We start from the raw sequence: 27,373 nt of genomic DNA on the forward strand, positions 1-27,373 counted from the left end.
ATGCTTGTGTTCATTATCCCCTATGTGCTGTAGCATGTCACTTTACGATGAATGATAGTAAATTAAACAGAAGAATATCAGATGTGTGAATCATGTTATGAAAAGGACAGGGTGTTCCAACAAAGGTTTCATTTGACTCAGTCATAACCAGATCTGCATCTAAACAAAGAAGCATGCACAAGCAAAACACAACAAACAAAACACAAGCAGGGTACTATTAGACCAGCAACATATAATAATGTGTGTGGAAAGTAAAATATACAATGTAACCTTTATAATGTATATATTTGCTTATATGAATTAAATAAAAGATTTTCATGAATTTGAAACCCATTCCATTTAATTCAAATTTAAGCATGCAGTAATGGCATTAGAAATAAGAATTCATCTTATATAGGCATATGTAATCAATGAAGGATCATATTAATTTCTGTAATGTTAGCAAAAGTTAGTGACAATGAAGCTTGAGAGATGATTGTGATGCCACCATGTTGGTTCCGAACAGATAAGATTACTCCAATGATATTTCCAACCCACTTTATTTCTCTTGAATACTGTAACATGTGAGCAAGTTCTGTTTAGTAACATCAAGATGAACATGACAAATCAGAGCAATCTACAATATGTGACATTGATTTGATATTTAACATTTTACAAACATTTATGTTATCAGTACCTTGATACCATATCACCATATATACTTACAAGTCTTTGGTATTCCATTAGAAGAATTTATTCCATTTTGCATTGTATATTTCTTAACTATACTATAACCTTCAAATATGAATACGAAGGATTTCTGCTCAAACATGTTGCATTGTATTGATCACTTAACATATTCCTAATGATGCATTAAACAGAAAAGATTTTTTTCAAAATGCAACCAAAGGTTGGAACAGTGCAAGTTGCATTGTAAATTTGGAGATAGTTGTGCTTGCCATTGAAATTGCATTATTGTTCATAGGAATGTTTGCAACATAATTTCATAATGGATAATATTTGGGTTTCTTGAAGTTTTCTCCAGTTTTGGATTGAAATCAAACAGTGTTGAAATGAAACTTTTCACAAGACTGTTTTAGACAGTAAATGTTGATGTCTTGAAAGTCAGTAAAACTGATTCGAAACTGGCAGATTTTAACCTGTGATTATTTAAAACTGAATGTTAATTTTACAAAGACATTGCCTGGTTGATGTTTGGTGATTTGAAGGAATAGGGTTGGATTATTTAAAACCTTTAAACTCTTCTACAATTTAACAAAGCGGGTCACAAACTTCAATAATCACATGTGCAAAAAACAAAAGCAAAGTTCAACATAATACTTCCATTTATACAAGTGAAACACAACAAAATCTATATACAGTGTAAACAAGTCATTTCATTGTTGCACCTTATACTGTGAGCCATGGTTTGTAAAAATAGAAGTCATCAAAAACACAAAATAGTGATGTAAAACCTTAAACACTAGCATAAATGCTAGAACTGAGCACTTGTATGTATAGCTTTCATTTTTGACAAACTACAACATCACAACAAAATACTATGGAACAAACACAAACTAAGATGTTAAGATTATATTCTCACTGAACTTCATCATTAGATAAGTAAACAAAGTTGTTAAAAATAGTTTTCAACTAAAAGAAGCTCTTCTGTAAATCCTACACATGTCAAAATGCTGGACAAGTTAAATAAGATGTCCATTTGTTTGATTAGAAATGGAATCAATAGGTCCAAGAAACTGGACAGTAAACTGACTGCGTGGAGGTTAAACTATCTGAAGAGGTTTTTGCCTTAGTGTTACAGGTTTTGGTCTTGAGAACAGGTACTCCATATATTTATGAGTTGGTAGCATGCATATAGGTGTAAATACAACATAGGAAGGACACTTTCTAAAAGCAGCTTTAGGATTATCTGAAATCTTAGAAAAAACACATCTTGAGATGAATGGATCATTTGTCGTGTTTTCATTATTTGTGAGTATTCTCTGTTTGAAAGGTAAAGAATTTGCTCAGCGACAATATTGTAACATGTTATTTGATTTGCAGGTTGTGTTTTTATGACGTATCAATAAACACATCATGTGTTTGTTATCCTGGCCAGCTTGCTGTGAAGATTGATGACCAGGCCCCAATTTTTTGTAACAAACTGAAGTTTTTACTCAAATTTCAAACTGAGTTTGACAATTTGAAACTGCTTTATTTTTAACTCAAATGCATTTTTTAAACTAGAAAATGCTCAAACACCTTAAGCAATATATTCACAAAACTCAAACTGTGTACTGTTTTTGAGTTTAATATCAATTTCAGTACATTCTGGGAAATGTATTTTCTCAAATTGGAGTAAAAACTTGAACTTAAGTCCAAACTCAGACTTATGTTTGTTTCGAGAAATTGGGGCCAGATTGAAGTGTTGGTACCAGTTTGTATAGAAAGCATCATGGCCAATGACGTTACATTTTAGACTCAGTCAGTTTAAGGCCATGTATGCCACTGAACATGGATTAAGTTTTAGAAAAATACTCTGATTGGATATTTTAATGTCTAACCACATACTGAAACCATGAGATTGATTGTCAAGATCTGATAACTAACAAAAGCATAGCGCCTTTGAAAAAAAAGTATGTTTTTAAAATCAATATTTGTATATCAACTTCATTGTGACAAAACATCAATTTACCTGATGCCAAAGTGAATGAATTAAACATTGTGAAGTCTCTGTTCTATAAGCAGTTAGATTTTGTGAATTGGAAGCATTGCATAATACCATGTTATGGGAATACACAGCATCATAGAATATGAAAAATAAAACATGGATTAATTTAACTTAACCTGAATATATTGAAACTGGTTGAATCAAGAATGAAATCATTAGAATTGTGACCATTTTGGTTTGTTTTTATAAACATGTCTCTGTTCAGCTGTAGAGGGCTTTTTTTTCTCAAAAGAATCATGGGACACTTTTTTAGCAAATGATCAAATAATTAAAGTAACATGACAATGTCATCTGGAATGTTTCAGAATAGTGCATGTTTGATGAAAATGATACTGTGGGATTATTAAAGTGAAAACAAAAAAATGTATACATGTCAAAAAGCTGTTTTCTGCTGTTCACATCATGAACAAATATATCAGTTTGGTAATAAGTCAGATACTGTTTAATGTTAATGAATGGGTCTGTCTGCTCTGCTGGGCTTTTTATCATACAGTATGTTGCATGCCAATTTTTATATGGATGTTGAATGAGTGAATGTTTATATGTATAAAGGTGAAGTTAGCAATATTCCTGAAACAAATGACGGACCTTTAAGAGTTCTATAGTGAGTGAATGCAAATGTAAGATGTACCTTTTAGTGGTCAAAAGTGAGTGAATGCAAATGTAAGATGTACCTTTTAGTGGTCAAAAGTGAGTGAATGCAAATGTAAGATGTACCTTTTAGTGGTCAAAAGTGAGTGAATGCAAATGTAAGATGTACCTTTTAGTGGTCAAAAGTGAGTGAATGCAAATGTAGGATGTACCTTTAAGTTTATAGTAGTGAATGAATGCAGTTATATTGTGCAGCCAGCAGTATTCAAGCTATTTCATCAGGAACTTGCAGACATCAGAAAAGGTCAGAAGTGACTATTCTTGTCTGAAGGTGCAAATAACCCAACTTCATGATCAGACTATTGACTTGGTATATCCCTTTTGCTTCATCATTAAATAGCGAAGAAGACCATTCACGATGGTCACCAATTATGTCCATTAGTTACCCCAACAACAAGCAAGACACTTTTAAACCTTCTAGTTTGCTAGATTGTTGCTAAGGTGTTATTCAGTTTGTACCTGCAAATATTGCTGACTTTTGTCAATATCCAAACAATGTTAAATTCACAGAGTCCTGAGAAAAAGTGGTTAGTTAAAGAGGAATTGTCTTTGGAATTTGACTGATAAGTTTTTTCCTTGCCTGTGTTGATAAGTTATTTTATTAATGCAACTCATAAGAAGTTACTTTGTCATTCTTGTAGGAATGGCTTGATCCCATTTCATGTGTCTCAAATTCAGTTTTGGTGTAAATATTTAGATGTATTTTAATTCAGTAAATGCATAGGGATTTGTGAAAAAGATGTTAAAGCATATATTTAAAACATAAAAATGGAGTAAAAGGACTCCTGTTGTGATTGTTATTAATACAGTTATCTGTTTCTGAAGTAGCAATCCGAAGTTTTTACAAACACATTTTGAGAACAAGAAAAACACATTTATGAATATTGCTGCATAACATATATTTCGAAACATCTCCAACAATATATTTACAGATGACTGTGACGCTGCGACTACAAATCTTTAATCAGTGATAGATGGATTCACTTTGATGTGAATTATCAACAAATAGTATCAGTAGAGTACTGCTTTGACGTACCAGAGGAATGTTAATAAACAGAACCATATATTCACAGGCGTTAACAATGTCCTCTCTAGCCTATGTATAGCTTTGACTGTGTTGGACATATTTTCTAGGTTACTTGTGGCATTAAAATGTCAGCTTGCTTGTCAGAATATTCCTAGCCTTATGTCCTACAAGCATCAGAGACTCGTGATTTTCCTGCGTGATACTTCTTAGTGGGAATATTTAACATATAAAATGTTCACAAATGGTATGCTTATGGCGTCTTTTGAATGGATGAAATATACTTTTGACACAAATTTTATTTTTAGGTTTGAATTTAAAATATTTGCAAAATGCTATTTGTTATTGGGAAAAGCAATTCACGACATAAACAATTTTCTGAGCATATTTTTTGTGTGTGAAAATTTACAGTTTTTCGTGGATTTAAGCAGATTTTTTCATGTAAAAATGTTATTCCCTGAAACATCTCATTCTTAGATTGGAACTTTATACATGGGTGTTTTGAAAGTGTTTTTTTCAATTTATGAGGATAATAATTTGAAGTATTCCTTGCAGTTACCACAGTCTAATATCTGATTATACACATAGGCTCTATAGTAATATTTGGATTATTGCTAAGTACAAGAATGGTACAACTCACAGCACAAACAGTAGGTCATATCAAAGTATGTAACAAAAGTAGCTAGCATCACGAAGGGCATTATACATGTGTTAGAGGATATGTGTGACACAATGATATATTACCAAATATAAATCTATCTTGAAAGCTCAATAATCCACAGGCACCATATTTCCATCACAACTGGCAGTGTCTTAAAGTATTGACCAATCTCTCCATTCATCATTGAACAACAGAACACCTTTCCTACTTCTCAGCAAAATGGTTGCCTTAACCACTCAGGCACACATAACATTCAAGCGTCGCTTTGTGATACATCATCGGAACAAGTATATATTGCACATTCTGTATTTATCTGTAAAATGGCATTCTGCATCTTTACCGAGCTCTGTTTTGTATGTGATGATACTTAAGCATGTGGTTATGTGCAGCATATGTATGGCCTGTTTTATTCATGGATAAATGTATTTTTAAATGTATTATGTTTTTTTGGAATGGCATTATTATGATGGCATACATCCACAAATGCTGATGTGTTTGTAGAGGAAGAGTTTCGCTTCAAATAATGGTCGACATTTGGATATAAAATAAACAATGTTATGGAAACATTTAGAATAAACCATTGTTTTTTTTGGGTAGTTTTTGGTGGATTTCCATGGAATCTTTGAAAAGTTCAACTATGTGTTTGAATAATGTTCAGTACATGTTTTTGAGTGAGTGATAACTTTGTATCTCCTCAGCAGGAATTGCATACACATCAGCCCATGCTCTGTTGGTGCAAAACAAGACTTGGAGAATAATGAGTACTACTTTCATGCATGGTATATCTGTTCATTAATTCATGTTCATAGTCAAGTAAGAAAAAGGCATCTTAAAAATAATTGTGACCTACAAAATGGCTGCGTTTCTCGGGCTATTCATTTAACAGTCAGAGAATATCATGATTATGTCCATTTAATCTTTTTGACACACCTCATATCTCAGAGTAGACGTTTCCTTTAGCTGTTAGAAATGTGACGTACATGGATTGTCTTTGCGTCAGTATGGTTTCCCCCCTCAAATGTGTTGCACATGCCTGTCTGTGCTTATTGCCCTGAAGATTTAAGTGTTTCTTTGATGGACTTGAATTCTCATGTTTATCCTTGTTTTTGGCTGGTGGTGAAATGAAACATGAACCTTGTTGGGTTTTTATGAAGGTGACCTAGACTTATGATTATAGTGTTGATGGTGAGGAATTGTCAGCAGCATTAAGTAAAGATTTAATGATGAAACAATCAAAGTACAACTGGTTATTCTGTAAATATGTGTAGAAATGTTAGTGAATAACCCCTTATGGACACAGTAATCTAATTTTTCTGATAAAAACTTATCAACAGTCCAATATGCATTCATTCAGATTCTGTGTCCACTCAACCAAGCTCACACTACTCAATTGTGCCACACTCCGTAGTGAATGTATGAAACTGAGGCTTCCACCTCATCTAATCTCGGTAGTTACTGATGGCCTTTCACCAGTACATACTCATTCTGCTTAAGCTGATAACGTGCTTCCCTGCCGTTACAACTCATTTTGCAGAATATATTCCTTCCAACCTTTACACTACCTTTTCAAACAGGGAAAACATGTACCTATCTCCTGCACTGATCTCTGCTGTAGCTGTTTTACAGCAATTGAGACACCTCAGTGGCTCTTAGCATCTGGTAGGACCATGTTTGTTCACCTAGGTTCTCCGGAATGCCCAACAAACAATCTCGAAATTGGGACAAGCAGGGTCTGGAAAGCATCTACTGCCCAAGGCTTTCTCCCTGGCTCCTAGCTAGAAAAGAGTGAGTTCTTCAGCTGGTGTAGCATCTGTCACCTTTACTAGACCTGCCACTTCAGTGTCCTGTGAGGTTGCAACCAGCTGCAGCAGAGAAGCATCAGCCACAAAGTGGTGATGTCAGAGAATGTCTCTAAAGAATGTCACTCTCCCTACAACTTTCTAGCAACAGAAGCAATGGAGCATCAAGGTCTGATTTAGCATTGTCTATGTAGTTTTCGTTTTCAATGTAGTTTTCGTTTGGAACTAACTCTTCCTTTGGCAGGTGGTTATCAAATAAGGGGTGTCTAATTTTGGTTTCCGGTTTATCATTTGGGGCCTTATTTGAATCATCAGTTGGTGCATTATCATGTTTTGGAACTTCTTGTTTGGCATTCTCAACATTGTCATTCGTATCCTTTTCAAGCTTTTTACCACTGCTAACATTGCCACCGGTGCCAGCATTGGAACCAGTTTGCTTTTCTTGTGCATCATGTTCTGTATCTTTTGTCTCATCAGTACCGTGATCTGTTTGAACATTACTATCAAGAGCATCAGTGCTACTACTTTCAACTTTCTTATCAAGCTTACCTTTGGTGGGTTTGTCAACCCTGTCATTTCTTACACTAACAGGTGCAACACTATTATCAGAGAAATTTGAGTCAGAAACAGGAGGTGAGTACCTGGAAATAGCAGCTGACTTTGTGACGACCCCAGAATCCCCTGTTGTTGAAGTTGTGTGGTTATTCTTGTTGGCCATCTTGACATATTTATTGGCACCATTTTCCTTCTTCATCTTATCCATCTTGAATGTGTTTGAAAATGAATTAAAATTATCCAAGTTCTTTCGCAGCTTGGGGCAAAAGATTCGTACAAATGTCCGTCGAAACTTCTGCCCCAAAGCACAGTACAGAATGAAATTAACAGCACTGTTAAGATTCACAAGGAAATTCCGAATAGTTGATAGAATTTTCCATCCAAATGAAGATTGGACAGCGTTTATATCAATAGCATATGCCATATTGTATATAAGAGCTGGCACTTGAAAAAGCATGAAGAGAAGAACAACCGATATCAACATAATTGTCACATTGTTTTCCCGAGATTGACGAACATTCATATCTTTCCTTTGTGCTTTCGAACGTCTTACAGCCAGTATGAGAAATGTGTTGAGCACTGCCAGTGACACAAGTGGAATAACACACATGACCAAAAAGTAGGACCAGCCGAAGTAGATTTTGTTGTACAGTGGGTCTTTGTTGAATTCTGTTGGCCTGATTATCATACAGGAGTCATTCGTTGGTGGATGAGTGAAAGCAAGGACTTTATATTCAAACCACCTTGGGATGTTGTAGAGAAAAGATACAAAACACACACCTATTATCACCATTCTGGCTCGATTGATGGTGCACATGCCTGCTGCTTTCAGGGGATGACATACAGCAATATATCGCTCCACTGTGAAGGAAACAGTCAGCCATATTGTTATCATTTGTGCAACCAGACCCAAAGGGTATATGAATGCAACGATGTAGGGGAACACTGTGTACTTGTACTCCTCTGTGAACTCCCCTAAGCTGATGAGGAAGAAGGTGACTAAGAGGACAATGGAGTCCCAGATGGCCAGTGCCATGAGGAAGCAGTTTGTTGATGTCCTCATGGTCTTGTTGGTCAGAACAATGACAGTGAGCATATTGCCCACAAGTCCAAGGGCAATTATGAGCAGCGTGATGACTCCATTCAGATAGAAGCTGAGGTCAACTTCCCATTGCTCCAGAGGTGGCTTAAACTTGCAGAAGTTGATGAGAGGTTTCATTGTTGTGTTCATGCCAGTGTTGTTCACTGCTGTGTAGTTTGGGAACATCGCTATCCCTGTCTCGTTCATGGTCTGATCTGGCCAGACAACAGTCTCCATCGACTCACTACTCATTTTAAAAGAATGTATCCACGGTCAGCAAGTTAGGACACAAGTGCAGGGGTTAGCATCGAAGACTTGTCAACATTGTCGTCTAGTTTCTGTAGTCACAGCTGTAGTTGCACACACTGTGGTCAGCTTCATATGGTGCATCTGGAAAACAGAAAATATTTATTTGAAAGTGAAAGGTTGTATATCCTCATTCTGTTACATTATTTACGACATAAACGATTAGAGTCATCCCTGTACATCAGATAAAGTTAACTTTTATGAGCAGATAGTGCATGGATATTACTTCTTAAAAGCAAGGAAATGAATCATAATGTCATCTCTCTTTTAACCTTGTACACTGCTGAGTCAGATCAACTACTTCATTTCAGCCCACCAAAAAATACTTTTCGAAGCCTTTGGTCGGAAGAAAACTCTGAAAGAAAATTCCCCTGAGAAAGTGACCCCATGGACAATCATCCGTTAATAACGTCAAAATTCAGTGTTTATTTGCCTGACCTGTCTGTAAAGCATGCCAGAACAATGCACATACACATTTCGTATATTTGCAATGCAGTTATGTTTTTGTTCCATTATTATTACATGTATTATTATTATGATCATTATACAATGCTTGGCAGAACTCCAGTACATGGTAGCAGTCTGTGCTTTGGTACAATGATGCCAGTTTGGTGACTGTAAAAAAACTCAATTATTTTAAGCACTTACCAGTAAGTAAGTTTGACATATGGAGTCTTGATCCTGTAATTAAATGGCCACTTAACTGTCTTTCAATTTACTGGACTTATTTTGTTTTTCCTGCATGTCTTGCAAGTCTACAGGGCACACCCTCACTAATTCTTCCTGGTAGTTGTTAAGACAGTGGGAATTGATTTTAGGTTCAGCAGGTAGTTGTCACTTGTACGGTCACACGTAACTTCTCAGTTAAAATTTAATTTATAACAGTTTTTCCCACTCAATCGTTAATGCAACTATGTATTTTGTGAAACATCAATGAATATGCAGTGATTTTTTAAATGAAATATATGTGTGAAAATAACTGTTATAATTAGTTGGAGGTGATCCCATTCATGCTCACCATGAGACTCATGTTTGTCAGTTGGCTTGGCAATCAAGATCAAGGGGAAACTTGTTTAATCCTTATTTGTGAAATATGAAAAGTATGACAAGAAATTAAGATACATTTCCTGTTTTATATACAAAAACAGTTCTTGAACAGTTCTTTAAAGCAGTTTTTACTGTGAAACAAAATCAGAACTGTATAGATAATCAACTGCCATTTGACATCAAATGTGAGCTCTGACCTGTCCATGAGACAACCTCATTTCAGACTCCTCCAATTCAAGATGTGAAAAACCTGTTTTTATACAACAGCATTAGAGGCATTAGAAAAAAAAATTATAGGATATACAATATTCATTCATTGAAAAGTGCCATTGGGATATACACTTTATGAAGAAAGAAATTTGGTTTGATGATACACTCTTCAGATGAAAATTGCCCTGATTAAGCACTCTTCAGATGAAAATTGCCCTAATGATGCACCTGTCAGATAAACATTGCCCTAATGATGCACCTGTCAGATAAACATTGCCCTAATTATGCATTCTTTAGATGAAAATTGCCCTCATGATACACTCTTTCGATGAAGATTGCCTTGATGATGCACTCATTACATGAAAATTGGCCTGATGACACATTCTTTAGATGAAAATTGTCCTGATTAAACACTTTTTAGATGGAAATTGCTGTGATAGTTTGATCCTCAGACACAAATTGCCCTGATGACAGACTCTGTAGATGAAACTTGCCCTGATTACACTCTTTAGATGAAGTTGCCCCAATGATACACTCCTTAATTGAAAATTATCCTTATGATACACTTCTCAAATACAAATTGCCCTGATAATATGCTTTTCAGATACATTTGCCCTGATATACGCTCTTTGGATACATTTGCCCTGATAATACGCTCTTCAGATGAAAATTACCATGGGGATATATTCTGTGGACAAAAAAATTAAGAACCTGAAGATATAGTCTTTTGATGAAAGTTGAAGATATGTAATCTATCAAGGACAAACATGTAAACAACTTAACTATTTTATGAACTCTGTTTGATACAGACTGATATGAATTACCAGACATTCCTGTGTCAGGTATTTATCTGCCTTCAGAATTAAGCACCTGCAAGGAGAGGCACGCATCAGTGATGTACTAACAGGGTAACGATGTACAGGTTGCAGCTTGATAATGTGTCTACATTCAGCATGTGTCCATCTTAGGGACACACCCAAAAGGTTGTGTGAGAAGAGCAAACACAGTCTGATGCATCATACTCAGTCACACTTAAATAACACACTGTGATAACACTCATTCAAGTAGTCTGTCTCACAGTCCCTGAACCACATTATTTTCCCACCTTGCAAGCCTTCTCTGCAATGCTAAAGCCTTAAGCAAGTCTAGATTTGCTCACATTGAGGATCTCTCAACTCATTGGGGCTCTTTTAATTTTAATGGGTTAGTTTGTTACTATCAAAATCTTATGTATCTATATCCATAGACTAACCTTTAGCTTGTCCTTCAAGGTACTCATCGACTTAAGGCACATAAACTTTTCACATGTCAGCTCTACTAAGATATCATTACGTCCATTCTTTTCATCATAGAACATGCCATTCATAGATGGTATTTTCAAGATGCAAATTGTCAGAACATTTCCAATTCATACACTGTTTTTGATACTAAAGACCTTAAATGTCCTTAAACGTCCTTCCTCGTCCCTGTCTTACCTTGTACCTAGTCCCGTGAGACAATGTTCCTGTGGTGCAAGGCATCTGATGACAGTCCCCTCGCGTCATGAATGCTCAGAGCACATCGGAGAAAGTTAGATTGATGCAACTGTTATAGTCATATTAGGCACATCAAGCGAGCCACTCACCCATTCAAAGAGAGGCCAGCGTCTCGATAGCGCTGCTCACAGTTAGCTAGTACAGCTCAGGTTTACAGTCACCATCATCTTACATGCAGCTAATTTTGATATGGGGTGACCAGATTCATGCTGCTTGTTCAGGGCTGATGAGTATAATCACATGGCCCCTGCTGGTAAGGTATGCCGTCAAGGTTTTGTGTGACTGTCACTGTTTTCTGATTGTAAAGGGATATCTATTTGCTGTGGGACATTGTGGCAACTTAGTTGTGTGTGTGCCGATATGTTATTGTCTTGTTCGCCACCACACATTGCCACTACGTGCCAATAGCATTGCCTCCAAGGTACTTCAATCAGACAGCTTTTTCACTAGTTTCCATTTAATGAAATGAGCATTTTTAAAATTGAATTAAAGACCTTTACGACTAGTTTTCCCAGAAGGGCAAAGGCTCAGCATTTAAATTATTTTGTTTCACTTCCTTCAAGCATTTTGAGGTGATTAAACGGTTTATTCACTTTTCTTTCAATTTTTCTCAGATAGGTTGTAAAATTTGCTGAATTTATCTATTTAGGGTCAGAATTAAAGGTAATGGCTTTAGCTGATGTTTGGTTTTTTTTCTTTTTTTTTGTGCTTTTATCTAGAAAAATCATTTTCACAATATATTTAGAAAAAATATTAAATTTTTACAATCTTAAATGGATTTATAAGGATTAAGTATTTTTCTACATTTAGTACAATCTATATAAGTTCATCTGGCTCTGTGACATTTTGCTCAAGGAGCCCTGATAATATCTTTGACATCCATTACAGTCGGTGAAGCCTGAAGTTACAGGATGACACACCTGATAGATACAGAACAGAATTTTAGTGGCAACTAAACATCTGGAAACAGAGATGATATTAAACCACACCACTTTTCCAGCGCTACACTCCTGACAACTTATAATATGTTTGCTGATCATTATCTATATATAATGAACCTAACAACATATGCTCATGTATTTGCAGTTGTGTGATAGGCATAAGGTTATATTTAGAAGTTCTGAGTGGTTGGTATTGACCCAAGCAAACTCTTCAGAGAACCTGAACATGTCTCGTGGAGGAAGTGAGTTTTTTTTAATATGTTTCAGTTCAATAAGCAGTTAATGGGTACCAAGTAGGGTGAGATGTCATTGTGAAACCTGACACTTAACTGTCTGCTTGAGTTGTATCCTTCCCATGAAGCTGAGAATGCAGTCCCTGAAAATTTTTATGTCACAAACTTGGATAAGCACTAAATTGATCAGTATAATGATCCCACTGCATCCATTTAGGTTACTGATACAGTTATGTCAGGAATGTAATTTGATCTGGGAAATCTTTCTGTTGACTGGTAAAAAAACAAACAAAAAAACCAAAACATGCTTTCATTTTACTGATAAAGTAATGTAATGCATTTTAAACAATCCTTCAGGTGACAAGCACAATCATCTCATATATTCTCTGCAACCCTTCAGTTGACTTGTACAGTCATAAATATTGTCATTCATCATGATCAATTCTTTAGTTGACTGGAACCATCATATTAATATTGTCATTCGTCATGGGCAACCCTCCAGTTGACTGGAACAGTCGTGTCAATATTGTCATTCATCATGGGCAACCCTTCAGTTGACTGGAACAGTCATGTCAATATTGTCATTCATCTTGGGCAACCCTCCAGTTGACTGGAACAGTCATGCCAATATTGTCATTCATCATGGGCAACACTCCAGTTGACTTGAACCGTCATATCAGAATTGTCATTCAGCATGGGCAACCCTCCAGTTGACTGGAACAGTCGTGTCAATATTGTCATTCATCATGGGCAACCCTCCAGTTGACTGGAACAGTCGTGTCAATATTGTCATTCATCATGGGCAACCCTTCAGTTGACTGGAACAGTCATGTCAATATTGTCATTCATCATGGGCAACCCTTCAGTTGACTGGAACAGTCGTGTCAATATTGTCATTCATCATGGGCAACCCTTCAGTTGACTGGAACAGTCGTGTCAATATTGTCATTCATCATGGGCAACCCTTCAGTTGACTGGAACAGTCGTGTCAATATTGTCATTCATCTTGGGCAACCCTCCAGTTGACTGGAACAGTCATGCCAATATTGTCATTCATCATGGGCAACACTCCAGTTGACTGGAACCGTCATATCAGAATTGTCATTCATCATGGGCAACCCTCCAGTTGACTGGAACAGTCGTGTCAATATTGTCATTCATCATGGGCAACCCTCCAGTTGACTGGAACAGTCGTGTCAATATTGTCATTCATCATGGGCAACCCTCCAGTTGACTGGAACAGTCGTGTCAATATTGTCATTCATCATGGGCAACCCTTCAGAATCATCATTGCCATCATTGTCAACCCTAAATCAGTTTTATCTACTAATTATCCATATTTAGGAAATTTTTCTATGTTAGGTGAAATTGGTCACTAATGTTTTAGTAACATTCTCTCTGGTCAGTGTTGCAGTTCAAGCTTTTCCTTGTCATGGAAACCAGCTTCACCATGGATTTTCAAAGATCCAGTGATAAAATTGTCACTTCTGTTTTGTCTTTCACAAGCAGTAGAATCAGTTTCGGCAGATAATCAAGGATGCTCTAGCGTTGATGTTTTATATTATCAAGTATTGATGTTTTATATTATCAATCACAAAAGCAGATAAAAGTCAAAGTTCCTCTGGGAATTGTTTCATAAGAAGTAATGCATTAAAACAGACAAGAATCAAATGCCAATTTGACAACATAGCCTTTAATAACTAAATTTGCATTGTGAACCTCAGCACGGTCTATTATCCGCTACTCTGCAGGGAGTTCACACACTGAGATTGCTGATGGTACAGAAAGACTGTCACTTGTGTTTCATGTCACTCAATTATGCTAGGGGTAGACAGGGTTGTAGAAAAAATAGGACAAGAAAATTGAAGCCCCTTGTGAAAACTGATTCCTAATTTTACAATAATTCTTATCCTTCAAAACCCATACCATTGTTATTTGGCTAAATTCATGGAATAGATGTGCTATGTTTCTGTAGGTAAGGTTGGTTGGTTGATTGTTGAAGACAGCTCTTATAAATGTTCTAGCTATATGGCAGATTAGATAACTGAGTCTGGGCCAGGCAGTCTAGTGATCAACAGCATGAGCATCAATCTACAAAACTGGGATACAATGACAACTGTCAACTAGCCCAGTGAGTGATGACCAATCCTTCTGATGACAAGCATGGGTTACTGAATGGTTCGTTATGAAAGGAAGTCTTTAGACGAGAAAAGAAGGCGTCGAATTAAGGTCTATTAGTTGTATCTTGAGGCAAAAGAATATTATTTTCAGACATAGACGGAAAATTTATAGCATACATTTTCTCAAGATTGAGAAGATAGTATGTTTGAATGTAATTAGCAAGGTAATGATTTAAGACTAGTGTCAGAAAAGAAACATGGTAAAACAGACAGCCTTTGAAGAACTTGGTCATCCAAACATGGAACATGTCTTAGCCAAGAGTCACCTGTTTGTGGTTTAGTTTTTGTTTTTTTAGCACTACACTCAGCTGTATTCCAGCTAATAATGGGGCCATGTAAATAATCAAGTCTGGCAATCCAGTGACTTATGTTCTGAGCATCAATTAACATCGCCAGAGCATGACAGGCCACAACTGCCTAATCAAAGAGTCAGAAAGGAGACGCTTAAGTCACACACAGACAAAACTGGAGTTTAGAAGGGTCCATAGGTTTATATATATTCAGTGTTTGGAACAGTTTTTTTTAAATACCTTCAGTTTTAAAACCCAAGTTTTTAGAACCTAAATCTGAAGTAGGGGCACAGCACGTTGGTAAATATCGGAAACCACTTCCTGTGAACATATTTACCAATTACACTGGGTTTTGGTGAGAAATGGATAGCAGTCTGAGAGTGAGTTAGTAGGGTTTTATGTCCCCTTTCCAGCAGTGTCATGGTGGGGAACACCAGTAATGGCCCACACATGTATCCATTTGGGGAATCAAACCTGGGTCACTTGTATGATGAGCTTTCCCACTAATCTCTGAATATTATGCCAAAGTGGAGCTTATCTGTACCATAATAATAATATATTTGTAAAGCGCCTAATATCCACCTTACAGATTTACCATGTAAATATCTTAGTAAGTGGTCAATCCTTGTAGTCATTCAAAATAACCTTAAAATACTCATAATACTCTCTTTTCAGTTAAAGTCATGAATTTTTAAATTACAAAATGTAATTTTGATAATTGCACATAACCATGCCTATTGGAGAACTTTGAATTTAAATTTACTGCTAAATTATACATTGAAATTAAGGTTAAACATGAGATATAATTTTTGATACAGTCAGATTGTTTATCTGGATAAATATAATTTAAGTGTGATTTATTTTTTAATCACATAATCTATCTTGATATTTTCAGTTCAGACAGGCAAATATATGTTGATACTTCTTGAAATTAATATTGTAAACTGTGTCCCAAATTTTTCTTAAAACAGCATTTTCATTGGAATGTGGCCAATCCTCTTTAGGTATGAACTATATAAGTTTTACATCACGTGCATTTCTTTTGAATACATCCAGCAGATCCATAGTTTGATCCATTATATACTGGTAACTCCTACATCCGATATTAATTATCAGCTGTTAAGAATAACATTTATATTGATTTTCAGTTTCAAACTTTGTGCAGCATACATTTCCAGTACTATAATTTAACAACACAATTAAAATGAATGTTGAGGTAAGTCAGAATAAGATGTTAGTGATTAATGTACCATGCCCCAAATGTACGCAAACTTAAATGGGTCAGCGAGAAGCATCTCTGAATTTCACTTGAGTCATTGTGAAGAAATTAAACACTATCCATGTCTGAATAATTTTTCTCCAGAGTATAGTAAAGATAACTGGTCATAATTCACCCATTTCTTTCATACTCCAATCCCCATAACAACTGTTAGCTATTTAATTGGCTGATAGATCCCATGCATAGTTTTTGAAGTGATGTAAGAGAAACTGAAGGAGATCACTGATGAAGGATTCCTGCATCCTTGTAAGTTCTTGGTTTCTCACTATAAACATGTTTTTGATGAGTATGACAAAATATGCAAGGTTTAGTTTTGAAAGTGTCAATTCTCCAACTGATGACAAGATAATATACTCAAGACAAATTTACCTTGTAAGAACGTGTGGCGTCCCAGCACGCATGTCGCTGTGATGTTTAGCGTGATGTGAGTATCACAGGCGGACAGTAAGGTCAGTCATGTGTGGAAGCACCTCTCCTGCCTCACAACTCCGAACACAATTACCACAACTCCGAACACAATTACCACAGTGGCTCTGTAACGCTGTAGTGCTCACAAGGCTAGTTTGTGACTTGCCCATCCAGCTCTGATGCAGTCTGGCTCTGTGATTCTACTGATACACTGTGTCAGTTTGAACGAGCTTGTGAGATTCTTCAGCCGAACATTTGTGTATTATTCATGGAACGGTTGTGAATCTGTACTAATTGTTTTTAAGTAGTATTCTGTTATTGATAGTTTGTATCATTACATAATTGAAAGCAGTAACGTCATAAATGGAATTGAAGTTACAATGATATAGAATTGCATTGACTATAAAATGGATGACAGGATATTACATGGGGATATAAAGATATTGTTAACAGTGACATTGGCAGATTATAATGTGTAGGATAACACAGTCCTTACGTTATACAGTCTCAACCATACAGTCTCAACCATATTTAAGGAATCTTTCAGCAATCCAGTGTGTCAGAATTTTCAAAATGTCAAATATTGAGCAAACATATTGTTAGCTTTGTTCCTTCCCGCCCCCTACAGAAGTAGACCTGACCGGCACTTGTTCAACTCTGACCATACAACACATGTGTCTCATAGCAACACTAATCAACTGTTTATATGGTTCTTTCATGATTTGTGAAGTGGTAATGGATTGTTATTGTTTAGAATTTGGTCAGTAGTTGGTGCTTGTCATGTGGAAGACCCACGTATCATTCACCTCATGGGCATAATGTGCAAAACCAGTTTCTCGTGTCCCCCCTCCATAATTTGCTGGAATATTGCTAAAAATGGCAAAAACATAAACTCACTCACTGACTCGGTGGGGTAGCCCAGTGGTTAGGAGTTTGCTTGTCATGCTAAAGATCCAGGTTCGATTCCTTACATGTGTACAATATGTGATGCCCATTTCTAGTGTCCCCTCTCATGATATATTTCTAAAATATTTCTAAAATTGGAGTAACAATAAATACTTTCACTCCATAGCAAGATTTGAAATCAGGTTTTCTTTCTAACACCAGACAACTAATGTATTTAATTAATCATACAGAAACAATGGTTCTTTCTTGCACCCCTGAAGTAAGTATTACAAACTGTCTAATGAAAGTGGGTCTTCAAACAAACAGTCAGTCCGAGGAGTGAAATGATGAGTGATTGTTCAACAGTTAATTACTTTATTGATTAGAACATTATCATACAGCTTTGTAGAGATGTATTGCTTGAGAATCAATAAGATAAACAGTTTTTGGTATATTCTATGAATAGATCAGAGATATGGCATTAGGCAACTCAAATCAAAGGTTTATGATACTTCTGTTCTGAAGTTCTCTGCTCTGAGATCAAACAGTCAAAGAACCTTGTACTGTATGTGGTTCTTAGAAGTATCTGAATGTTGAAAGTAGTCTTGCTGTTTTCAATTTCTGTGCAAGGTTTGTTTTGGCTTCAAGTCACCTTTTTATTTTATTTTTTTCGACAAAAGGTCTTATGGTGAATAGAACATGATTTTTTTTCTAGAAGTACCCGGATTTTTTTATGTGTGTATTTAAAAGTACAGTTCTCTTTATTCCTGTTGATGATACCACAGCTGACGAAGTGAAAGTAATAGGCACATGTATGCGATAGAGACGTTATGATATTTTGCACAATGCTGCTGTTTCCAAATGCCTGTCTCTATGGAATATCATTGTACATTAAACCATGCATTTATGTTGTCACTGAACGTCATGTTTGTATGTTTTTAAAGGTCACATATACTCTAATAGGGTACAAACGCAAAATCACTTGCTGACTTCGTTATAAATGAAACCCTGTCATTAAAACTGCTCATTTCGATCTTTAACTACCTTAAATCGACCTTTTTGTCAATAGTGCAAAATTCTCAGCCGCAAACGAATTTCAACGAATCAGAGCGGCGCGTCTCCATGACGTAATAGTGGGTACAGAAATGAGGGTCTGTGCAGTATTCATCTACATTTCAGGAGTTGAACAAACCTGAAATCGTGAAAGCTGTTGAGAAAAATGAAAGCTATGTGTTCTCACAATCTACTATCATTTAGTTTTGTCTCCTGCTTTGACTAGGTTTCGAGTTACAACCCTTGTTTCCATAGACGATTCTGTCAAAATGACTTGGTGTCGCGAGGTTGTAATCCGTGTTAGGTGGTATAAACCTACACGTTATTTGTCATCATTCATTTGATGCTCAGTTAATGAATTTATAACAGGTATAATTAGTGGTAACGCCACTTAGATTACCCGACAAAGGCCCCCATTTGGCATTTCTTGTGTCTCGATCGATCAAATGATTAACCGATAACACGCTGATTGATTAATTAGTTTTATGGGTATTTAAATGGGGGATTTGTCAAAAAGGTAGTGTTTATGTATGTACATTTACTACACTATACTGAATACACTCTCTCGTGTCTGTGTCAATGTAAAACAACACCCTTCTTTCAAAGGATTAACTGCCAATACATTGATTGATTGCTCATTATTGGCTAACTAAATAACTTTTTGAAAAGAATGACGCACATTATGCAATTACTTGCCAGGTGTGCTATCTCGGGTAACCAATGAAACTATACAGCAACGTGAAAAACCAGAAACGATACATCACGTTTTCGTATATTAGACTGTTAAAAGACACATCACTTGGAAAATCTGCAGATGAATTATATATCACTTGTTTTTGTGGATATTGATGGATACATTCCTCGAAGAAGGTAACAGCCTGACATTGCTCCGATAACTTTAATTTCAGTATTTGCATTTTTGTTTTTGATAAGTTGTCGTAGCTTTCAACAGAATCATTGTTTTCGTCGTTAAGTGTAATGATGCAGACGACATACACTAGGGCGTGGGTGCAAATTATGATTCATATAGGCAAACTATGAAATGTCTACATATTACATTCCTGTTACACATTCGCAGATCGCTTCTTTTTATTAATTTTCAAAATGCATACAAGTATGATTATAAAGTAATTAGGATTATGAGACCAAGTATAAAGACATATATTGACAAGTGTCTACATACTTGTGAGTGAACGTTACAAACCAAGTAAATTTAGAAAGTGAAGAAATTTATCGCGCAGTATTTTCACTTCGACCCTGACCTCGCTTAGGTTATGTTACAGGTTGTGTCATGCAAACTCCTTTTGGTAATGATTCAAACACATATTTATGTAGTTTTGATGTTCTAACTTGATGAGAACAAACCATACATAATCTCATTAATTCAAATGGATTTGACTTCACGATTTTCAAAAATGGCGGCGCCCAGTTGTGGGCTGAATGCTATTTAAGTTTGTTTTCACTGACTTACAAAAGGACAATTACTTTCTACTGGTAGTAAAATATGTATTTTATTAATGGACATTAGGAATTTACATGACATTGCTTATATCATAACAATTTCACTCTTGGAAGTGAGGTGGAGGTCAATATAACATTGCTTGCAATACAAATGTCACTTCGACCCCCACCTTGCTTTCTTGGAAGAAGTCCTTATGTTAAAAGTTGTGTCATGCAAAATCCTTTTGGCCATGATTCAAATGCATATTTAACTACGAGTAAAAACTAGGTTTGATTTTCTAACTTGATGAGAACAAATCATACTCTCAATAATTCTAACAGACTTTAGCCCGTGACTTCACGATTTTAAAAAATGGCGGTGCAATGTCTGAGGATGAATGCTATTTAAGTTTGTTTTCACCGACTTACAAAATCAAAATTACTTTCTACTGGTAGTAAAATATGTATTTTATTGATGGACATTAGGATTTTACATGACATTGCTTATAACATAACAATTTCACTCTTTGAATTGGTCAATATAAGGGGTCAATATAATATTACTTACAATAATATTGTCACTTCGACCACAACTTCATTTCCAAGGGAGAAAGCGTTATATCCATGCAAAATCCTTTTGGTCAGCAATGTGTAGTAAGCAGTCTTGATTTTATAAACTTGATGAAACTTGAACTCCATTTTCTATCCTGGAAGTGTGGTAGGGGGCGAACCATCCGATTTAGTATATACCACAGGCTTCCACAAAGCTCACTTCGCACACACTAACAACCAATTTAAGCACAAACTAGTCTGTGTGGACATCTGTGCATAGTGACACCATCACCCGACCCCAAGGAACAACTGATGGCAACACAACAATTCGGTATGTCTTTGGTGACGTCGAGAAATCAGCAAACGGACGAGCTTCCTGCACATTTTCTACACATTTAACTGGAAATCGTTCCTTCTATGATGTCACTGTAGGACTCTTGCGACCGAGTTACGTAACCTGTCTGCGGTTTCGTTTGCGGGCGAAGGAGAAAGAAGACGGCTTTTTAGCGACTTTTAAGCGCTTGCTATTAATTGACCACAAGTTTTTTAAAAAAGAAAATGGTGTTTCGTTTATGACTAACCAAAAGTCTTTCATATGCAATGATAAAAAGAGTACCAAAAAATTGAGTCTAGTGGTCCTTTATGCACTGTTATATATTTTTTCATTATGCCGTTGTTTCCAAATGCCTTTCTCTGTGGAATATCATTGTACATTAAACCATGCATTTATTTTGTCACTGAATGTCATGTTTGTATGTTTTTCAGCACTTTTATATATTTATTCATTATTTTCTGTTGTTACATTTGTGACATACATAGTACTTGTTGTACTCCTGTTTGGTAGCGTATTTAAATGGTTTTGTTATATGTTTGTCGCTAGACCTGTTTATTAATGAACAAGGGCATCGTATTGTGGTAGTTGGTGGTCTTGTGGCTTGAAACTAATGTTGATGTATAGGTCTGGGTGTTAGTAGGACATTTTTGGGGTTGTGGCTTGAAAATACTGTTTGTATTCAACAGTACTCAAAACTGCATTTTCACTTGCAACTTAAAATTAACGTACACTCTCACCTTGTCACAAAAAAAATCAACTCATCCAGACTAATCAAGACGCTAGGCCCATCCAACCTACCCACTCGCTCACCCAAAACTCACTCACTTCCTCACAACTCACTCACTCAAAACTCACTCACCCAAAACACTCTCCCTCCCTTCCTCCCTCTCTTACTTACTTGCTCACTCACCGAAAACTCCCTCCCTTACTTACCCACCTACTCACCCAAAACTTCCTGCCTCCCTCCCACCCTCACTCACCTACAACTCACACACTCACCCAGAACTCACTCACCTAGAACTCACACACCCACTCACAAATTCACTTCCATTTCCATTTCCATTTCAGCTAATGCAAAATCACAACTATCCCACCAACTCACTCAATCACACCAAAAAAACGCCCATTCACTCATTTTCGTAAAACCAACCTAGCTACCCACCCACTTTTAACCCAGCCACTCGATACCCAGCCACTCACCACAAATACACTTCCACATCAGTAATAGAGCTAATGCAAGATCATCATTAACTGTTGCTGTCACAACTGACACTAAAATTTCAATTATAGACAAAGCTGTGACTTGTGAACACTGTATGCTTCAATATTTTACCTGATTTTCATTATAACCATGAGGTAGGTTGCAGTAGCTTTCTGACAACAACTAGAGCCGAACCGGTTTGTCAAGGCTTCAATCATTATGGAGAAGTAGGGGGATAGACAGCTTCTCTTAAGTAGTTATATACATGAATATTATTTCTAAACTTGATGTTAATGCATATGCTATGTTCCTTACAATTAACCAGGGATAATGGAAGCAAGATAAGCCATGAGAAGCAGATTACACAATGATGGCAGACAAGATTATGGCGTATAGTATGATTCACATCTTTCGTACAAATTTGTTAACACAACATACTTCTCTATTGATATTGTTGAGAGAAACTTTTCTATTGATATTATTGAAAGAAAAACACCTTCATAGTTGAAAGGGCCAAGGTAGTGTCAGCTTATTTTGTGTGGGTTGTTGTCTTATTCAAAGCCATCATCATGGGCCTCCATATCACAGGTAGATGATATTGGACCATGTCATTCAATGGTATTCACTCGGTGTGATGGGGCACAGATGGACAAGTTGTACATGAAGTGGAATTTGCATGGGTCGTTGCTTCAAATCCTGACCTAGTTGTATTTTAATTGTGTCAGCACTATACCTGTTCAGGTGGTTTCGGCATAATATCAAGCCTGACTCACTTCAGTATCTCCTTCCAAACTCACTCACTCACTCACTCACTCACTCTCACTCGCCGTGAATAGTATGTGTGGAGCCCATTTCTGCTACCCCCTGCAGTAGTAATGTGTGACATATTGCCAAAAGCGATGTTAAAAGCGCTGTAAAACCCAACTCACTCACTCACCAACCCACTCATTCACTGACTGACTGAGTCACTCACCAACCTTCTCATACACTCATGACAACAGTACTTCCTCCTTCCATTGTTGATACCAGATAATGTCATCCCTGCTTGGAGGCCCTCCTCCTTTGTCCCCACAGAGACCTTGAAGCAGAATATATACATACCAACCCTCGTTTAACTAGGATGGGGTTACAATTTATTATTCCAAACTGGTGACAACACAGGTAATATTGCTTGAGTTGAGAGACAGAATCTTTCCAAGGAGATATCATTGCAATTCACTGACCTTCACACATACCAGCATGAAGTGAAATCCTTGGACCTAGATTTTCAAAGATCTCATAGTGTTAAGATAGTCATAAGTGCCATACGTTAATGTTAACTTAAGACTATATTAATGCCAAGAGAGCTTTAAAAATCTAGGCTCTGCTGTTCCAAACAGCCTTCGAACATTTGTATATAAGATGCCATATTAATTTGTACTCTACTACTTATTTCATCACTAACGTGCAATTAGTTACGGAGCTATTCGAACTATTGCTACATCGTTCAATTTGGTTACCGTGACAAAATTACATCGCTCATCTCACTGCTGTTGAAGCTAGTTACCTGTACTTTCAACTGAAGATACTCTACATTACACTTTAAACACTGAAAAATAGGGATGGCTCTCAGTGTTATATATATATTATAAAGATGGAAAATCATACACTAAATATCGATGCATTATCAATAAATAGACATAATTTTTATGAAGAATGCCAAAAAGTCTGAAATATGTATTGTGACATGTTACAATACATTTTTTTTAAGTATTCTTGCAGGTAAGTATTCTTACCTGTTGCTGTATGTCATTACTGTGCCTGTATGTGTCATAACTAGCTGGGGCAGAACAATTGTAAGTCATGCCACTGTAAGCTACACTTCAGCTATTGTTTCAAAATAAGATGAGTTAATTTCCTTCAAGAAAAAAGCATTAATTGAGGTTTTGCAAATTGCAGAATATTCTGTATCATTTACTTTTTCCCATAAAAGTATATTATTTCATCGTATGTAACATAATATGCAGTGTTTGAATCCTTTTTTCGTTTCTTTGCAATATTTTCAAATACTCTAGCTAATGGCTGGCCTCTTCAACAGTCTCCCAGAGGGACTGCCAAGTCACTTGCATGTACTACAGGATATCAATGGGAAATATGTGCCTATTCAGATTCTTTGGAAGAAAGACCTCTTGTTTACCCTATGTTTGTTATTGAGGCAAATAAATCAGGTATCGAGAATAACAATACCAGTTGATCAAGAATAATGCTGGTTTGTGGTCTGCTTGATTGTTCACAAGAACTTCAGTATAGTGTTGTTACTTGTTATTGAAACAGAATCTATTGGGAACAAAGACTACTGTGATTATAGTCCTATAAACAAGTATTAGACAGTGGAAGGTATACATTGTAGAAAATGTGAACCTGACATAAGCAACAGATGACAAACGTTCTGTGCAGGAACGTTTATGTCCGGAAACTTAAAACCAAAACACATTGTAAAGATGTGTCACACACTTGTGGTGTATGTCCTACCTGGTCAAGGAAGGTTGATTAATTGTATCCATTTTTATGTGTCAGTCTTAATGATTCTGCTTATCATGCATCATTCAATGTGAGTTCCCATCATTTCAATGTGAGGTGCATCTCCGTGCAATTAGCATGCTTGTCTGCACAGACAAATGCATTCACAGTTCACATTCTGCAATTAGAGGTGTGCAGGCAGGTACCAGAAAACCAAATGTATGATAATTGACCTTGTTTTGACATTCAGGTCAACAACCAAATACAGGATCAGTTGGTCTGAAATCAGATTCAGCAAAATCACACTGTGACAAGTGAATGAAATTGCCACAAACTTTCATCAGGACACTGTTGTACAATTTACAGTCCCATGATGAAAACATGTCTACACGCTATGTATCTATGGTTGATGGTCACATGTAATGCTGATTCTTACAAATCATCAGATGTGAAAGGTATACAGAAAGTCGTAACCTGGGTAATCATCGCTGGCACGTGTTATGTTTTCAAATGTGTCACTATTCTGTTTACTCTTCCTTGATAATTTTGGCCATGTCTGGCGACCTTAGAATGAATGTCATCGTCAGATTGAGATGTCTTGACAGATTTGGTTGTGTATAGGGTTTGTATCAGGTGGCATCGATGTGACTGCAAGAGAGAGTTGGTGGAGCTACTGTCGCAAGCGAACAACTGATGAATGGTTTGTCTTTCAAGACACTCATGCTGTGATGTTTCACCACCAACTTCACAACACTCATAGACTTCCAGCAACAAGCCTCCCCACCCGATCACACACACAACACTTCTGGGATTTATTGTAAGGGAAACACAGGACAAATCACCATTACAAGACCCATTGAGGATATGAATGTTGAAGACATCATGACATTAACACATGACATTGATCCAAAACATCGTCTTTAAAATTTCCTGTCTTGCGCCAGTCACCCCAGTTTGAGATGGTTTATGATGACACCTCCTCCCATACATCAATATCAGTCATAAACTGGTCTAACTTTTGCTAATTATTGTCACCTGACTTTCACAACTAACTATCATGTACAGATTTAGAAATGTAAAGTTATTGACTTGTATCCATTACTTCTTTTCACACCTCTCCTCTATTTGTTGTGTGCAACATGTTTTCTGCTCAGTGAGGTGTAGCATTGCTTTTGTCGAAAGTCATTGCCTTAGATTACTTATTGACACTGTCATGGTAAAAGTAGAGTATTTCTTATCGTACAAACCTCACTCATTAATTGAAACAGCTTCAAGGATTACGAGGTAGAAGAGGTAAATATGAAATGACTTAACAGAAACAGACTCTGCTGTGACATGGTTGTGTGACTTTGTATCCTGTCCATATTACCCCAACACTAATAACAGGTTCGTCATTTACGTGAAATGTTATCTAGCATTCTGAGCTGGAATATCAGTAAATGAGCACAGAAACAAAACAAACTTTTCCAGGATGAATTTTCCTGTGTTTGAAATTTCATTTGCCTATATTTACCTTGACAGATGATTCACATCACCACACAAACTTTCTGAACTAGCTCAATCTCACCTGAATTGATTATGAGGATGTGGTTAAGTGATAGAGGATTGTCAGACTAACAGCCTTACCTTAATGATGTGTCATTACACAAGTCTCTGGAAACATATCTCCCGGAAGAAGGTACTCAGTTCTGTGACAAGAACTTCCACACACACAGTGTATGTACTGTTGCTGGATGTACTCAATCTTACTCTGTGCAGAGTGAACCAGGAACAAGTTCTATCACTTGAGGGAAGCTTTCATATGCTAATATATCGTCTACCTATAGCGCTGCATTTAGCCATTGATGTCAGCAGACCCATAGAAACACAGTGATGATTTTATTCAGCACACAGCAGTCAGGCTGCTGATGAGAGACACTAGTAACTCTGTTGTCAAGTATCTGTCGCTGTGGTAAAGTATCGGTCGCTGTGGTTAAGAAACAAATACAAGCATGCTTTATCATATTAATTGCAGATACTGTCTGATCATGAACAGGGAAAATAACACTTGAGTTTTAGTTTGTGAGTGAATTTGTGATAAGTTGTTTTTAACAGGAATATCAATGTTTGAAATGATATTTTGTTAATCATAAGCTAGTTAGTATTACAGGTGCTCTTTGTTTTGTGGTCATTAAGGTTTTTGATAAGTAACTTCAGTTTTTAACATAAAGTATATGTTTTTAAACAAATGTCTCTTTGTCATTAATCATAATATCTAAAAAGTCACAATTGCTCTTTGTTTTGTATTGGTGAAGATTTGGGTAGAAATACTGAATTAAATGTTTAGTCTGAGACAAGCGTCATGTAAATAATTAATGGTTTTAATTTTTTGGAAATTTTTCTTTTTCTTGTCTCATTTTCTTTCCTTAATGTGTCTCTTTTCTGTGAAATAATCACTCAACATATAGGTACAGTAATCTGTGGTTATATTAAACTCAAAGGGACCAGTAATTTTTATTC

At 36.3% G+C, this 27,373-nt stretch overlaps 2 protein-coding genes across 4 annotated transcripts in view; one reads left to right on the forward strand and one right to left on the reverse strand.

Annotated features, from left to right (window-relative positions):
- The window catches only part of LOC137277761 (focadhesin-like), a 482,967-nt gene that overhangs the window by 67,783 nt on the left and 387,811 nt on the right, over positions 1 to 27,373 (forward strand). The window lies entirely within an intron of this gene.
- LOC137277763 (FMRFamide receptor-like) lies at positions 521 to 26,637 on the reverse strand. Of its 3 annotated transcripts, none has more exons than XM_067809682.1 (2): positions 26,501 to 26,637; positions 521 to 8,871 (listed from the first exon to the last, which is right to left on the reverse strand). In XM_067809682.1, the coding sequence occupies exon 2, from the start codon at positions 8,731 to 8,733 to the stop codon at positions 6,958 to 6,960; it is 1,776 nt and encodes a 591-aa protein (XP_067665783.1). In that variant the 5' UTR covers positions 8,734 to 8,871; positions 26,501 to 26,637; the 3' UTR covers positions 521 to 6,957. The 3 variants fall into 3 exon arrangements, with proteins under 3 accessions (XP_067665783.1, XP_067665784.1, XP_067665785.1); XM_067809683.1 differs by lacking the exon at positions 26,501 to 26,637 and adding an exon at positions 16,872 to 16,918; XM_067809684.1 differs by lacking the exon at positions 26,501 to 26,637 and adding an exon at positions 11,520 to 11,567.

Source organism: Haliotis asinina, chromosome 3 (genome assembly GCF_037392515.1).
Source record: "Haliotis asinina isolate JCU_RB_2024 chromosome 3, JCU_Hal_asi_v2, whole genome shotgun sequence".
Classification (NCBI taxonomy): domain Eukaryota; kingdom Metazoa; phylum Mollusca; class Gastropoda; order Lepetellida; family Haliotidae; genus Haliotis; species Haliotis asinina.